This window comes from Myotis nattereri (genome assembly GCF_964212035.1).
Source record: "Myotis nattereri genome assembly, chromosome: 1".
NCBI classification, from domain to species: domain Eukaryota; kingdom Metazoa; phylum Chordata; class Mammalia; order Chiroptera; family Vespertilionidae; genus Myotis; species Myotis nattereri.
The window spans coordinates 148,105,553-148,121,599 of NC_138075.1; the positions used below are offsets into that span (position 1 = coordinate 148,105,553).

The window sequence follows — 16,047 nt, forward strand, 5'->3', positions numbered from 1 at the left end:
ATTTCAATAGTTTCCTAGTAGGTAATATTTGTTCAAACCAAAAGTGTGGGAGTCCTAATTTTTTATTTTTCAAAAGCATCCATGTGGATTACTAGCAGACTGCATGTAAGTGATGTTTGAGAAATGGCTTAGAAAAGAAAGCCTAGAGAGGATGTACTATCCATGCTCAAATGCATACTAGACAGTCATGCAGAAGTGGAAATAACATACAGCTAGAGTCAGAACTAGAAGTAACAGAGGACTATTGGAGCCCTGAGTGGGCGGCTTAGTTGATTGGAGTGTCGTCCCAGGCACCAAAAGGTTTCGGGTTTGATTCTGGTCAGGGCATATACCTAGATTGTAGGTTCATCCTCAAGATGGGGAATGTACAGGAGGCATGATCAATGTTTCTCTCTCTCTCTCTCTCTCTCTCTCTCTCTCTCTCTCTCTCCCTCAAAAGCAGTAAACATATCCTCAGATGAGGATTATAAAAATAAAGAACTAATGGAAGGATACAACTTTCAGGTCAATTATGGAGAACAGCCTTCAAACAATCAGAGCTACCTCAAGCGGACTGGACTAAAAGGAACTTGTTAAGGTTAAAGTCCTCAGTTTCTGACAATGGATGACCAAGTCAACAATAAGGAATTGCTTTACCCAAGTAGGAAGCTAGTCCTAATGACAACACTCTATGCTATCATCTATGACCTTCTCTGCCGTCAAGAAAACAAAGTTGAAAACGATTGATGGCCTACCTGATTGATGGTCTACCCACTACTCTCCTTCTAGACCCAAAACAAAGTAAAAATGCTAATCTTCATTTTCCCCCGCCACCCCTCCTGATTAGACCCTCTGAATGCCAGGATGTTCTGAATTCAGAGCAACCCGAAGCAATATCAGCTAGTGCCTCTGATCCTTTCAAATCTATCAACGTGGAATGCGGAATGTTTTTGGAGCTACCAATTAAATAAAACCATGGATAAAAATGCTATGTGATTTACTTCAGATTCACACTGTATTATTCAAATAAAGTAGATAAACCTGTCTTAGCATCACATCATGAAATATTTCTAGCCAATCCTCATCTTATTTATTCTACCGCTATCAAAAATTAATGTATGTCAACTTATGGTGACAAATTTTAAATGTGTGAGGCAGTATATCGTTTTTCAACCTTCTTTTTAGGAGGATGTAAGCAAAATGTTTGAAGAACACTCCTTGGAACCACCTATTCAGACCTAGAAAACTACAGAGACCATCAATTTTTCCTAATTAAGCCTCACAATGTTCCTTGACCTATTCGCAATATTCTCTTCCTTTCTACAGTCAGTACCAAGTGTTGCTCTCCCTCGGTGGGGCCATTTTTCACAGGTCATAACATTTCTGTCTTCAGCAGAGTTCCCACTTACCAGACCAGAGAAAGTACAACATAACTGCTCTGACAAGCAAATGCTTCTCAAATGTGACCTCAGCAAAAATTTAAAAATTGCTTTTTGTCATTCTCAAAGTCAAAACCGCTATTGTTAGTATCACAACAACAAAAAATAGACCTGGAATACTAGGTCTAAAAAGGGAATAATAACCCACAGTTGATAGGGGCCCAGCAAGTGGGAGAATCCACGTATGATTTAAGTACTACTGCTAGAAGGCTAGTTCTAAAACTCCTCCAATCACACCCGTCCTGTCACAAAGAGGGATGCCAGCTGCCAGCTGCGATGCCAACCCAGGCTGGGATGGGGAACTATTGTTTTGTAACCTCAGGAGTTCCCCAGGTGACATTCAAAAGTGGCCCCGGTACACAGAGGACAAGGTGAAAGAAACCAAAGAAAGAGAGAGGCAGCCGCTCCATACTGGTAGGTGGCAGGCTTAGGGATCACGGGGTCTCACCGCCGAGGCTTGTCTTGAGTGCTGCAAAATGAGTAGATCTCCGCACCTGCCTGCCAGAATCTTAAAGTTGATATAGTGGCCTCAATGTGGTTCGGTCACGAACACAGTCTAGATGGTCTCAACAACACAGTGCTCGCTCAAGGCTGCACCCTTGAAGTGGCTGCCAGTATGGGAACAGCAGGTGGAACTTACATTCCATGGACAGGGGAGGGGGTAAGGCTTGCCCAGGCCCAGCTTGGGGTTTGGGTCAACCAGCAGCCACATACTCTGATGACCTCCTCTATCAAGAGTTAAAGGGGGACGAATACGCACGTGGAAGAAACTCCCGCACCCCCTGTGAAATCCTGATGCACTTCCCTGTCTCAAAGATGAGAGAACTGGGACCCTTAAAGAGAGGACTCCACTGCGAGGGTCCGGTCCCACAGGCCTCCCACAAGGGAAGCACTAAAGAGAAAACTGATGTCTGATGATCTTTATTTTACTTCACCTTCTTTTTAAGGAACCAACCAGCCTTGCCTCTTTCATTGAAGTAAACAAGAAAAAAAAAATCTTTGAGTAACAACCAAAGACTTGCTCTTTACTCCAAAATTTTCAGCCACTATCATTTTCATTTTCACTTATTCATACACAGTGATTTACCTTTCGTGTGGATAATGTATAGAGAGACTATCGTACTTTTGCTGAATGAGTTATTAAATGAGATAATGTCAGGTGTTTTGTAGGAAATAGTAACCAGTGTCTAGTACCAGGACTGGCTCTTCTTTATATTGTTACTTGTGATTGAAGATGAAACAGAGCTTCTGAAAATGTTTCCAAATGTTCTCCACACTGCTGGCCCCCACACTTTTTATAAGCCATATTTATATTAACCATGTTTTCGTCTGCCAGGATCTTTGAAAGTAATTATAAGTTTCTAGAAAGTGGAGTTGATGTCATACATTTTCCTTTTTTCCCCCCTCAGTGCCTACGGCTTGGCAGTGATTCCTAGGTAATGGGGCTCTTACATCGTATTTGGAGGATCCATTGCAAGGCCATTGGGGTGTACACCTTGGGAATTTAATTTTCTCATTTCCTTCTGGATTCCACAGTCTATGGTGTAAACAACAATAGAGGTGTAATAAAAATGTTTATGCTGGGCACTCTTCTTGGGCTAGTGCATAATAAATTGTTGAATCCTCACAAACTGCTAAGGTAGATTCTATCATCATCATCATCACCATCAACCCCCATTATTATCATCAAGTCCCAATTTAGAGATGAGGGGACTGAAGCAGACAGGCAGTAATTAGCCTATTAGTGAGGGAGTCACTCAGTTCCCATGTGGTAGAACCAGGGCTTGAGCACAGCCACGCTGGTTCCAGAGTCCAGAGGTTAGCCATTATCCTGCAATACCACAGTCAATACTCATGGCAACACTTGTGAAAAAAAGAAAAGTCAATGCAAGAGTCCAAAAATTAACAGAAAGTCAAAGAGATTAATACCTTCCTCCTTTGCTTAAGCATAACACATACAGGAAACTGCACAAATCAAGTGAACATCTTAATGAAATATTATAAAGTGAACAGACTCATGAAATCACCACCCAGATCAAAGAAACCGAACCTTACCAGCTTTCTATAAGCTTATCTGGTATCCTCTCATCACTACTCTCTCCTCTTTCCCCAAGAGTAACCATTACCCTAACTTCTAACATCATTTATAAATGTTGAACTTCATAAGAATGGAACCGTACATTACAGGTATGGGCAAAAGTAGGTCTACCAGTGTCAGTACACAAAACAGAGTTTATTCTTGTATTATTATTTATTCTCATATTATAAATTTTTCCATTATGAACAACTACCTATAAACCTACTTTTGCCCATACCCATATATATTCTTTTGGGTCTGGTTTCTTTTGCTTGATTCATTTGCATTTTTTGATGTAGGGTTATATACATCTTGCCTGGCTGCAGTAGTATATGCTTCACTTGTTACTTTGGATAAACTGTAATGATAGTCACAGATTGTCAGCAAGTTCACAAATACACTAGAGCCGTGGTCGGCAAACTGCAGCTCGCGAGTCACATGCGGCTCTTTGGCCCCTTGAGTGTGGCTCTTCCTAAGCCTTAGGAGTACCCTAATTAAGTTAATAACAATGCACCTACCTATATAGTTTAAGTTTAAAAAATTTGGCTCTCAAAAGAGATTTCAATAGTTGTAGTTGATATTTGGCTCTGTTGACTAATGAGTTTGCCAACCACTGCACTAGAGAGAGTGAAGACTCGCATATGCATTGAAGAGAAAAAGCCTTCCAGGAATGTATTGGCATTTCACTGCGTCCACTCTTTCTTTTGATTATCATAAGACAGAGTAGTTACCTTCTCAGAAGTCCAGGTTCTGCCATTTTAAAAATCTGTGTGCCTATCGATAAGCTGCCTCACCATCCAAATGCTGCTGGGAAGAATAAGTGGGATGTAAAGGCACTTCGTGGACGGCAAAATCACTACACCGACTTCAGGTGTGTTTAATGTTGAGGTTCATCTTGGCAGCCTCGGGTGATGGTGATTCTTTGATCCCTCAGGATGATCTATGGGAGCTCACAGACTCGGACAGAAGCTTCCTCCGGTCAAGGAGGACCATTTATTTTTTGTGGAGGGGAGAGAGGCAGAAAGACAGGCAATGCTGGGCACTGAGATTTGGAAGAGTTCTTGGTTCGTGTAGGACCCATCTGGAGTAGCTTCCTGCAGAAGCTGGAATATCCAGAGTTGGAAATTAGGTTTCCAGAGTTATTCCTCTTTCTTCTAGTTGTCATGGAGACCAACCCGTCCTTTCATTCCTTTGGTACCGGGAACATTTCTCCAATGCAGACAGAATGGAGGGGGCTTAGCCCAAATGCACCAGTGGAGGTGCTGGGGGAGGGGGTGGTAGTGAAAAATAACTCCATGGAGGAACTAGGCCTAGGGACAAAGGCTAAAGTGGGCTGCAGTTCCAGCCCTTCTGTTTGCCAGCAGAGGCCGCGCGCACCGCTGGGCTGGAGGAGGGCGCTGGGAGAGGAGATGTAGCAGGAGGGCGGGGAAGGAGGTGCCTTGGGAGACCTTCCAGGGCCCCAGGGTACTGAACAGAGGAGCCCTCTTCTCTTCCCCTTCCCTTCCTCCCTGGGACTGCTCACCCCCACAAACATCGAGAGATAAGCACAGGTATTTCTCTTCACTTGGATGGTGATGGAAATAGAACATTTCGTGTACTAAACTAGTTGTTAGATCTGCTCCCAACTACGGAAGTTAGCATACTAGAGGCCACAGGAATGATTCTGGAGAAGAAATTATTTGCAACTACTAATCATACTGTTCAAAAGGCTAATATCCTTGTAATCTCCCAAGTGTAGGCAAATAGCTCATTAGCAAAGGTCAGGTACAGAGAATGCACAAGGACAAATGGAGAACAAAGGCAAGTAAATCTTTTGAGTCTTACTAGAAACAAATATCAATTAAAGCAATGGGATATCACTTTTCACATTAACTTATCAATTTTTTAATAATATAATCATCTTCAATACTAAGAAGGGTGTGAAAACTCTCCTTCCCTGGTGGAGTGTCAATTGGTTCCACTTTTCCAGACACCAGTCCGGCTGTAGATATCATACACCTTGAAGAGAGTCATTCCCCTGGGTGCTAGTTTGTATTCATCCAAAGAAGTTTATCAGGTAAGTGAAAAGATTAATATACAAAGATGATCAGAGTACTATTTCTAATAGGAAAAACTAGAAACTTAACACGTTTAACATGAAGGGATTGGTTACCGAAATTAAGCTCAAACAATCAAATATGAAGTAGCCACTAAAAATTATACTTATGGAGAGGTTTTAAGTGACATGAAACACATTTATAATGTAAAGGGGAGAAAAGAGCAACAAAAAAAGTTGTAAGGAGAGAGCATGTAAATCAAGCATATCAAACTTAAAGGCTAACACGGGCCAAATAAACGAGGCATGCAGCCCGTGAGCCGAGAGTTTAACATGCTTGATGCAAATGAAGTGCCCAGTGCCCAGTGCAGTCAGTTCCTGGCACAGCACAGGGCACTCGCTCCCCGGGGGATACGTACTAAGTAAGCTGAAATGTATGGAAACGTGGGAACAAGGCTGAGGCAGAAGTGGCAGAAGAACTGTGGTTGCCTCTGGATAAGACCTCAAGACATTTTCTTCCTTCATCTTCCTATTGTTTTAATGTTTTCATTTCTTCTTTTATAATAAACATTTCTTTCTTTAGAATGAGGAAAAAATTTAAAACTAAGAAACAATTTTTAAAAAGTGCTCTTCAATTCTTCACATTGTAGGAGCTGACAGCTAAGAATAGGGACATCCCCAAACCACACTTTTTTTTTTTCAACTGGGGGCGGCTATTTAACAGTAGTTACTAAACCTGCCTGGAGGAAAGCCTGGCTGTAGGCAGTACCAGATGGCAGCAAGCTCCCAGAGACAAAACCATGCTGAGTGTATGAAGCCAATAGGAAAAACAGATGGAAGTATACGCTTTAAGAAATGTTCCAAATCCATGTCATGGTTTCTTTGAAATAAAACTGAAACTTTTTTTTATGATAGAAGCATCATTAAAGTGGCATGGCTTTCTCCAATTATAAAAGTATTGATAGATACTAAACAAATGACATTCAGAAAATATTTCTTAATGACTAACGTATTTATCTATACAGGTTATTGTTCATTTTAACATTAATAGGTGCTTTTTGTAGTCATTCCGGCCATAAGTGTTCAGGACCCACTTAATGAAAAATCAGAAGACATCAGACACTTGTGAAATTATTGCAAGTATAAAACAGGTCAAGTACTTTACAAGTTTACAGTGCAATGCATTACTGATTCAATATTTATTCCTATTCAAATAAAGAATTGATCAGGGCATGAGTAACCAAAAACTTAAGTCAGGCCTGAAGCCCATTTCTCCTCTTGTTATCCTTACATGCAAATTCCAACTTATTTAACAACACTGTGCCTCATTTCTTCTTGTGTAAAATTGAAAAAATAATACATTGAAGGGTGGTTGGAAGGATTTAACAGTTGACATATGTGAAACATTTTAAAAGAACACCTGCAGTCAATAAATAGCTATATAAGTATCAACTATTAGTGTCATTACTCTAGAATGAAGAAAATCTACTATACTAAGATCTTTGTCTATATCAAAAATCATAAAATTGAGAAACTACAGATTTTGACATTTAAAGTACCTTTTATTGAGCTTCCTACTCTCTTATTGTAATAACTAGAGGCCAGGTACACAAATTTATGCACATTGAAAGGAAATTAATTAGAAGAAATTATTTTAGAGGTCAGAGAGGGACTTCAGGAGGGTGGCTCCAGAGCATGTCCAGTCTCGCCCAGTCCCCATCAGGCCAATCGAGGCAGCTGGCCAGGGAGGGACTGTGGGAGGGCTCCAGGGCATGTCTGGCCCACCCAGCCCAGTCCCGATCAGTTAGACCCCAGCAGCAAGCTAACCTACTGGTCAGAGCATCTGTCCCCTGGTGGTCAGTACACGTCATAGCGACTAGTTGAGAGGTCAGATTGACCGATCTGTCAGACACTTAGTATATTAGGCTTTTATATATAGATAACCACTGATAATAATTAATAGTCCAGCTTTTAAATGCTTAAGGAATCCAATGGACATTAAAAATAAGTTTCAGGAGTAAACCTTTTTTTCCCCCCACTGAGCCTCCTAACACAAGATCATGAAATGCTCAACATTGAATTCCACTGAACTAAGTTCACTTGTAGAAGTCTATTATCCCAGTCACAGTGGGTCTAGTATTTTTAAAACTTACATTTTAATACCACCTCGCCCTAACGGGTTTGGCTTAGTGGTTAGAGCGTCGGCCTGCGGACTGAAGGGTCCCAGGTTTGATTCCAGTTAAGGGCATGTACCTTGGTTGCGGGCACATCCCCAGTCGGGAGTGTGCAGGAGGCAGTTGATCGATGTTTCTCTCTCATCGATGTTTCTGACTCTCTATCCCTCTCCCTTCCTCTCTGTAAAAAATCAATAAAATATATTTAAAAAGCAAACAAACAAACAAAAAACACACCACCTCTGAATGGGAGGAGCCAAGTAAGTGAGTCTAAAAGACTGAGAAACATTAATAATTGGGGTAAACTCAAAGCCTAAACGATCCATTTTTTGCAGTTTTAAATGACCTATTAAAATTGTATTATTTAACAAGTTTTAAAAAACAACAAACTTGTCAATTAAATTAGGACATTAAAAAACATATGTTTGGCTCAGCATGACGCTCTTCTAATAGAAAAAAATGGTCTTTAATGTGGTATCAGTTTTTATTTCTTTTAAACAGTCACTTTAACATATGTTTGTGTATATGTATGTGTGTACACATACATACATGTACATGCATTTCACTCATCTTTTCATAGTTTTCAAAGAATGATCATGTATACTGTCCATTAAGTGTTAACAAATAGTCAATTCAAAAACTTCAGCCTCAGAACCCAAATGATCAATTAAAAAAAAAAACTAGCTACAAGAATGGGTATTAAAAAAAAAAAATAAGGACTGAGCTAGAACATCTGAAATATATCTTTAAGAAATTGGAGTTATACTTATTACACTTAAAATATGTGATCATAAACTTGATTATAACATCAAGTTCCCCTCCCCAAAATACATTATATCAACGATAATTCTCCTTATCCGATTGCAATTACAAACACTTCTACAAAAACTTTAGGAAAAAGAAAACACCTAAAATATGAAATCCTGAAGGAAATAGAACAAGAGTTAAAAAATCATGAGCATCTATTCAGCAAAATTTCTTCTAATCAGCATGTCTTATTTATCTCAGCAAAGATAAGTGTCAATCTTTTTAACTTGTGCATTTTTTTTTGGCAGGCAAATTTAAAGTTAAATTTCAGAAAGTTCACAATAGGTGACTAAATAAACAAAAGTTTTCCTAAAAGTCTTCATTCCAAAACAGTATAGTAGGTAAAGAACCTTAAAACTAAAAATCGTGAGTACTCAATATAAGAATGAATCATCATAAATACAAAATCTTGAATTTAGATGCCTTACATGGACATGCATTTTGGATGATTTTTGCTCAATGAACTTAAAATTGAAAATTCATTTTTCTTTGTTTACTCTACGACAATAATTTTTATAAAAAGGAATAACATATCTCTAAAATAAATTATTGTAAGTTAAATATAGTGAAGAATGCTGCTTTTTAAAAAATTCCGAGTACCTATGCCAACATAGCACATTTGTACTTGCCTGTAGAGGCACACAACCAGTATATGGATAAAGGAATAAAATTATGTCTTAACATTTCAATAAAGCCATGCTAGATTTTCATTCTCATTTCCTGGGGTTATCTATAGAAACATTTGTAGTATAGGTAACTATTCTAGGTAAACTTCTCTTGTGCTCTCCTAATAGAGATAAACAGAAAGTAAGTGGGAGCAGGTGGCTTTGAAGCTAGAGAAGGTAAAGGACTAAGGCAAATTTTGTGGTACCGTCTGGTTCCCATTACTATAGGGCAGCTTGGCTCACCTGTGTCCCTACATTAAAAAATTAGGTGGGTCACTGAGACAATTTTTGGATAATTCATCTCAGAAAATACTTGGATCTAAAATAGCCATCGCACTGAAACAAAGATGAATTCTTGACTAGTGCTACACTCCATTTTATTTTGTTGGCTGAAGACTGATTATGATAGCGATCCTATGCCCTCCTAAGTATTTCTAAGTCTCCATCCCCCTCACAGCTCTTCCACTGACTAACTTGAAAGATTCTCTTTAAAGGAATAATGCAAAGTAACTTTTAACTTTGAAGTAAGTTGACTTTAAAATCCAATTTGATACTGACACCTAATGTTAGAATTATCTAACATTAAAAGCAACAAGCAGCCTTCTCTAGATCACATAATTTAAGTCCCAATTTAACAAAGGAAAGGCCCTGATGTAAAAATGTTAACATAATATACTATTTATAACTAATACAAATAAGAGATGAATACTATAATCTAAAAATAATTTGCATTATCCCTGGGAATCCTAAAAAAATCAAAAATCAAAAATCAAAGACTCCATAAGTATTCATCAATTCTTTAAAGATACATGAAAGTTTTCAGATAAAAATTTCCAAACAAGATTTTATTATCCTGACCAGTTTGGCTCAGTGGATAGAGCGTCGGTCTGCAGACTAAAGGGTCCCAGGTTCGATTCCGGTCAAGGGCATATACCTTGGTGCGGGCACATCCCCAGTAAGGGCTGTGGAGGAGGCAGCTAATCGATGTTCTCTCTCATTGATGTTTCTAACTCTATCCCTCTCCCTTCCTCTCTGTAAAAAAAAAATCAATAAAATATATTTTTTTTTAAAAAGATTTTATTATTTTTTAGGATCAGAACATAGATCATATATTTTTTTAAAAAGTATTTTTTTATTGATTTCAGAGAGGAAGGGAGAAAGAGAGAAATATCAATGATGAGAATCATTAATCGGCTCCCTCCTGCACGCCTCCCACTGGGGATCTAGCTCAAAAAGGACCTTCCCCGGAACCGAACCTGGGACCCTTCAGTCTGCAGACCAAAGCTCTCTCCACTGAGCCAAACCGGCTAGGGCAGGCTTCTCATTCTTAATCCAGCACATATTAGGCCAATATCCTGGTGCTGCCCTGACCGGTTTGGCTCAGTGGATAGAGCGTCGGCCTGAGGACTCAGGGGTCTTGGGTTCGATTCCAGTCAGGGGTATGTGCCTTGGTTGCGGGCACATACACGGTGGGGAGTGTACAGGAGGCAGCTGATCGATGTTTCTCTCTCGTCGATGTTTCTAACTCTCTATCCCTCTCCCCTCCTCTCTGTAAGGAATCAATGGAATATATATATATATATTTTTTTTAAAATATCCTGGTGCTTTCTAAAGTTTACTGAATTGACAAATTAAGTTCCTCACACCCCAGACTTTGAAATCTTAAAGCTAATATGAACTGTGATTCTCCAAAATGAGTGGCAAGCAACATAATGAGTACAATGTGGACACATTACTTTCCTAGACAACTGGCCAAATTTGTATTTTCTTTAGTGTCACTGATTAAATGAGACTCTGGCCTTTCTGTTTAATGACCAGTTTGCATTATTTTTCAGCCATTTTTCTTACAAATGCATACAGCAGGTTGCAGGAAAAATTTAGGGATCAGTGCAAAGCAATTGTCACTACAGGAAAAATAGCCTGCATTTTATAGTTTAATAGGCATTATGATGCTGTATTGAGTAAAATATTAAAACAGGCTTGTAATGCTTATATGTCCTTTAATACTGAAATTGTACAGCATGCTACTTTCTAAACCTCACATATAAGAAAGAACGTGTAGAGATGCAATTCTTTTAAACAGTGTTTCTTTTAATTCTTTTTCCCCTTAGTAAAAACAAATTTGTGGATAAAAGTTTCCTTAGCCAGTCAGTATTTAATTCTAAAAATCCCAACACTATCTTATAGACCTTACAATACAGAACACAAAATATAAAACTCTTAGAATATCACCAGAAGAGGAGGGAGGGGGGGAAAAGTCAGAAAAATATACAAAGCATTGAAAGGATGGATGTGGAGGATGCCAGAGGGAGCGGGGGAGGGTTTCAGGAGGTTCAGGGCAAGCCCTGTGGTGACGTCAGCTCACAGACTTAATGTTACAGCCGTCAGCACAGGCCTCCTGCTTTCCTATTGGTGAACACCATGTCAGCCGACATCAGAAGATAATCATCATTGGCCAGACAATTACAACTGGAGCAAGAAGCACCCACTGCTCTGAGCACAGACCTGCCAGGCTGCTGAAAGAAGGCAGAGCCCAGCTGCCCTTCTTACTGAATGAATTTTATGTAGCCTTACCAATCACTAGGTGATTTTGCTCCTTGCAAGAAGCCTTCATAAAAAAATAAGTCAGCCATTAGTGAGAAGAGCAGATAAAAGCCAGACATCTCATAAAAGAACAAAATGCCCCTTTTCAATGTTGTAAAATCACAAGGAGTTTTCAGTGTAAAACTGGAACTCAAAAATGCTATTGAGCTAAAAGCAGGCATTTTCCTCCACCTCATGTAACAAACTCTCATTTTCCAGAGAATAGTACCCCAGGTATTTTTAACTTGGCATTCAGTTCTAAGAGGAGGTTCAGGATGACTATTCAAGGGGATGTATTCCCTTGCATTTCATTTCAATTGCTTTTCTAATCTGTTATAGGTAAAATTATTTGCTAAAATAATTAAAAGGTCTGCACTATTTATTCTGTGTCTAGAACAATGAATAGAGGGTTAATCATTTGTTAAAGCAGCAATAAACTTGCCTCAGCTGGACCCTGTAGTGTTCATACAACACTTTCCCAAAACAGGGGCCCCACTACATTCATATGTAATAAAGTAATGAATATGGATTATAGGATACGTTTTAATAAACTACCCTTATTTAAGGTCCACTTAAATGATACCAGGAAGTACAAAACAGCATTCCTGGCAGTCCTCACAATCCTTCAAAAGATAGCATAGCTCCTTTTTGAGAGATAAACTATAATTCTCTACATTGACAAGTTTTGTTTGAAACTATGCCTAGAAAATATTTTTTAGGACAACTGCAGATGATTTTTCAAAAGATATAGTAGAAGCTTCACAACACTGTACTTTCCTCCCAAAGCTATTTCAAACCCTTTGAAGTTAAGGAACCTGGAAAGTTAAGACCTTGTGGTTTCTTAAACGTGCCCTAGTCCCCGACAGGGTCTAAGCCTTGGTTATGGAGCTCCCTTCTCCTGTAAACAAGGGAAACAGAAAGAAATTCTTCATTTTCTTGTACACCTGGTTCAGGACTTTCTGGCTATTGGGATTACGGGAGAGAGGTTATAAAACTGGGTACACAAACTCTGGAATAAAAGAAGCAATACAATTTGGGATCAAGAAGACTTGCAAGTAAGGGGTAACAGCCAGCACCGTTTTTGTTTTGAGTTGTTTTTGTTTGTTTGTTTGTTTGTTTGTTTTATTGCAATAAGCATGCCAAGAAGAACATAAAATCAACAGAGACAAAAAGTCAGGGAGGGAGAAATCCTAGCAAGGGACAATGACATAGTATTCAAAACGCAGGGGGAGGCCAAATACGTTAAGTTGCAGATATTACCAGGCAGTGCTGGCCATAAAGTGGGCACCAATCATCATTTTATAACCTACTAGACAAGCATTTTCCCCAGCATTGCCCTGGACAAAGCATTCTTTGAGACGCTCATCATAATCTAGAGTGGAATGAGACAAGAACTATAGACCCTCGAGAGCTGATGTTCTGGTAGGAGGCAGACACATACCTGCAAATATATATATACATACGAGTATATGCCAGGAAAGAGACTGCCAGATGAAAAGTACAGATAAGGAGCTAGGAGGAAACGTTGGTCAGAGTTGGCACATTTTTGCCAGTTTCAGTCAGTCCCTTGAGGGCTAGGCCCAGTCTGGCTGGCTCAGCGTGTACTTGTTGAGTGAATGGAGAAAAGAGGCGGGAAATGGTACCTGGAGGAGGCACAGAAAGTGACCTCAGAGAAAAGGCAAAAAGTAAACAAGAGGCCCTCTTGGCGGCGATGGTGCAAGGGAAGGCTGCCCGACTGGGGGGGGGGGGGGGGGCGCAGCAGACTCCAGAAAGGCAGGCTCAACTCCGGTGCAGCAGGTCGCACACACGCCGACCTTAGAACACAGAGCACACAGTGGGGCTAACGGGGGAGGAAGATGGGCTCGAGTAGTGGGACCAGAGCTAGAACAAACGACCGCAGAGCGGACCCCAGCCCTCGGCGGCTTCAGCGCCACCCCTTACGCGGGAAGAGGAAGTGCGGCTGGATGCAGACGGTGCCCCGGCGAGGGGCTCGGCTTTCTCAGCGCCGCGGCCTCCAATGTCTCTAGACTCAGTCTCTACTCTTCGGGGCCAAGCCTCGCGGTGTGCAACCTCCTCCCACCGCCACCCACCCCTGGCGCTCTCGGCCTCGGCGACCAGGAGGGGCCCCAGCCTCACTCCCCGGCCTCCCGAGCGGATCGCGCACCGCTCCCGGCTTCCGCTCCGGCCCCACGCGGGCCTCCGGACCCCAACGCCCTCCTGTGCCCCGCGCCCTCTGGCCCCGGCGCCCCTCTCCGCCAGCGGGTCGGCCGGGCGGGAGGAAGGGAGAGCGGCAGCCCAATCACCTGAGGCCAGTCGCTGCTCCCGGGGCCGGAGGAAGGGAAGTTGAACCCCCTCTCGGCTCCGACCCGCGGCAGCCCGCCCAGTGCACCCACCCGCCCTGGCCCCCAGCACGCAGCGTCTCTGGTTTCCCACCGCCGAGACCTGGGAAGGAAGGCAGGTCGGGGCGGGGCGCACGCGGCGGCGGGGTCCCTGTGCACCCCCAGCCTCTCCTACCCGATCACCCCACCCCCCGCCCTCTTCCAACACCGGGGGGGGCGGCGGGCCACTGCCCAGCTCCGAGCGCGCTCGGCTGGCACTCCACTGAGAGCCAGAGCCGGGCGGAGGGGAGAGGGAATGTCTGCCACAGCAGCTCCCTCCGCCTGCTGGGAAGAGAGGTGAGCACGCCCTGCCCTGTTAAATATTGCAGAGGGACACAGGATCGCCTCCCACACGGGGATTTTCAAAAGGGCTGGTGGAGGGAACACGGTAAACAAGAAAGATGCTTTCCCCGGTTATTATAAGTTTGCCTGGGGAAGAGCACGCAAGGGATCCAGTCCATCTCAACTCCACTCGGCAGCCTCCCACTGGATTAGAACTGAGCGTGTCCAAAAGGCGTTTCCGTAAAACAGAAACTTAATGGCGTGGCTCCCTCCCCTCGCTGGGGTTCATTCATTTTTATTTCTGTTTTCATGGTCCCCCCACCCGCCCCCCCCCAAACCCCGCCTCTTTATGAAACCGGAAAGGATCCGCGTGGAGAAAGGGGTCCAGGAAAGGAGGAAAGCGGCTGGGGAGTGCAGAGGGGGCAGAGAAGTGGGCGAGCGGCAAGGAGAAAGGAAGGGCGCGAGGGATGGGAAGAGGGAGAGGACCGGAGAGCCGAGGGCGTCGGGTGGGAGAGGGTTAAACGGCGCCAGGGACCGGGTTCCCCTCCGCCGCCTCGCAGACTCCGATTGCGGGAGGCCGAGCAAGAAACCCCCCACTCTAGATGAAAGCCAGGAGGCAGCACAGGTAGGGAACCCGGACTGTGGCTCCTCTGCCGCGAAAACATCTACTCTCTGTGCACACATATATGCTCCACGTTATATAATCTGTGTTCAAATGCATGTGTCGCCGAGGTTCGCACAGGGGCACCCAGACCTACGCGCTTCAGGCAGCCCCCGTGTCTCAGCGGCCGGCTCCCCGCGGCCCGCGATCCCCCCGCTCCATTCGCGCCCAGGCGGGGAGCCGCCAGGAAGGCACCCCGGAGAGGCGCGCGGGACTCCAGGACACAGAATCACGCGAAAGCATCACCTACCAGTTTTCCTGCATCCATTGGATGGCTTCGTTCTCGTTGAATTGCTTCTCGAATTCATATTCTTGTAAAGTCAACACTGACATGTTCATTGGGGCTGATCTTCGGAGTCGCTATGTGTTCTCTACACAAAATAAAATAATCTGTGAAGCGCTAGGTTTCAAGTATTAAGCTTCCCCTACCCGCCCCCCAGGCCTGCCCCTCGCCGCTGGTCGCGGCGGTCGGTCTCTCCCAAGCTCTCAGCTACATCCAGGGCTGAGCATTGCCTGCGCTCGGCTCCCAGCTCCGCGCTCCGGGGCTCTCCTCCTCCCGGCGTCCGCATCCACCGTAGGAGGAAATGAATGCCTTGCGGTCTTAGTGCCCGCACGTTTGTCCATCACCCTTTTTACTTGTCTACAGGGAAATCTCCTCCCCCTCGTGCGATGGGAAAAATTAACCCTTTGCGCGGGAGAGCGAGGGCGCGCGAGACCTCTCCCCTCGAGCCCTGGGAGGCGCTTTGCACGCGCGAAGGTGACTGGGGAAGTGGGAGAAGGACGAGGAGAGGGAGAAAGTGGCCTCCAGGTCGGCCACGGTCCCCAATACCGACCTCGCGGGCCGCCTAACCTTGCCTTTGAAGGTAGTTTCGGCGTGCGGGGCGCAGCCCGGAGGCGCGCGTGCCCACGAGCTTGGCAAGTAGGCGACAGGAAATAGTAAAACCTGCCAGCTGTCTTGTAAGAACGC

At 43.4% G+C, this 16,047-nt stretch overlaps 1 protein-coding gene across 2 annotated transcripts in view; it reads right to left on the bottom strand.

Moving 5' to 3' along the window:
- ELOVL6 (ELOVL fatty acid elongase 6) overlaps nucleotides 1–15,686 on the bottom strand; it is a 146,088-nt gene extending 130,402 nt beyond the window's left edge. Inside the window, exons 1-2 of one of the 2 annotated variants that reach the window (XM_081091461.1) lie at nucleotides 15,594–15,686; nucleotides 15,331–15,451 (exon numbers count right to left, since the gene is read on the bottom strand). In XM_081091461.1, the coding sequence (XP_080947587.1) occupies nucleotides 15,331–15,419 (89 nt within the window). In that variant the 5' untranslated portion in view covers nucleotides 15,420–15,451; nucleotides 15,594–15,686. Of the gene's footprint in view, nucleotides 1–15,330 lie in introns of both variants that reach the window. The other variant, XM_081091460.1, reaches the window with a different exon arrangement.
- Nucleotides 15,687–16,047: the final 361 nt, after the last annotated feature.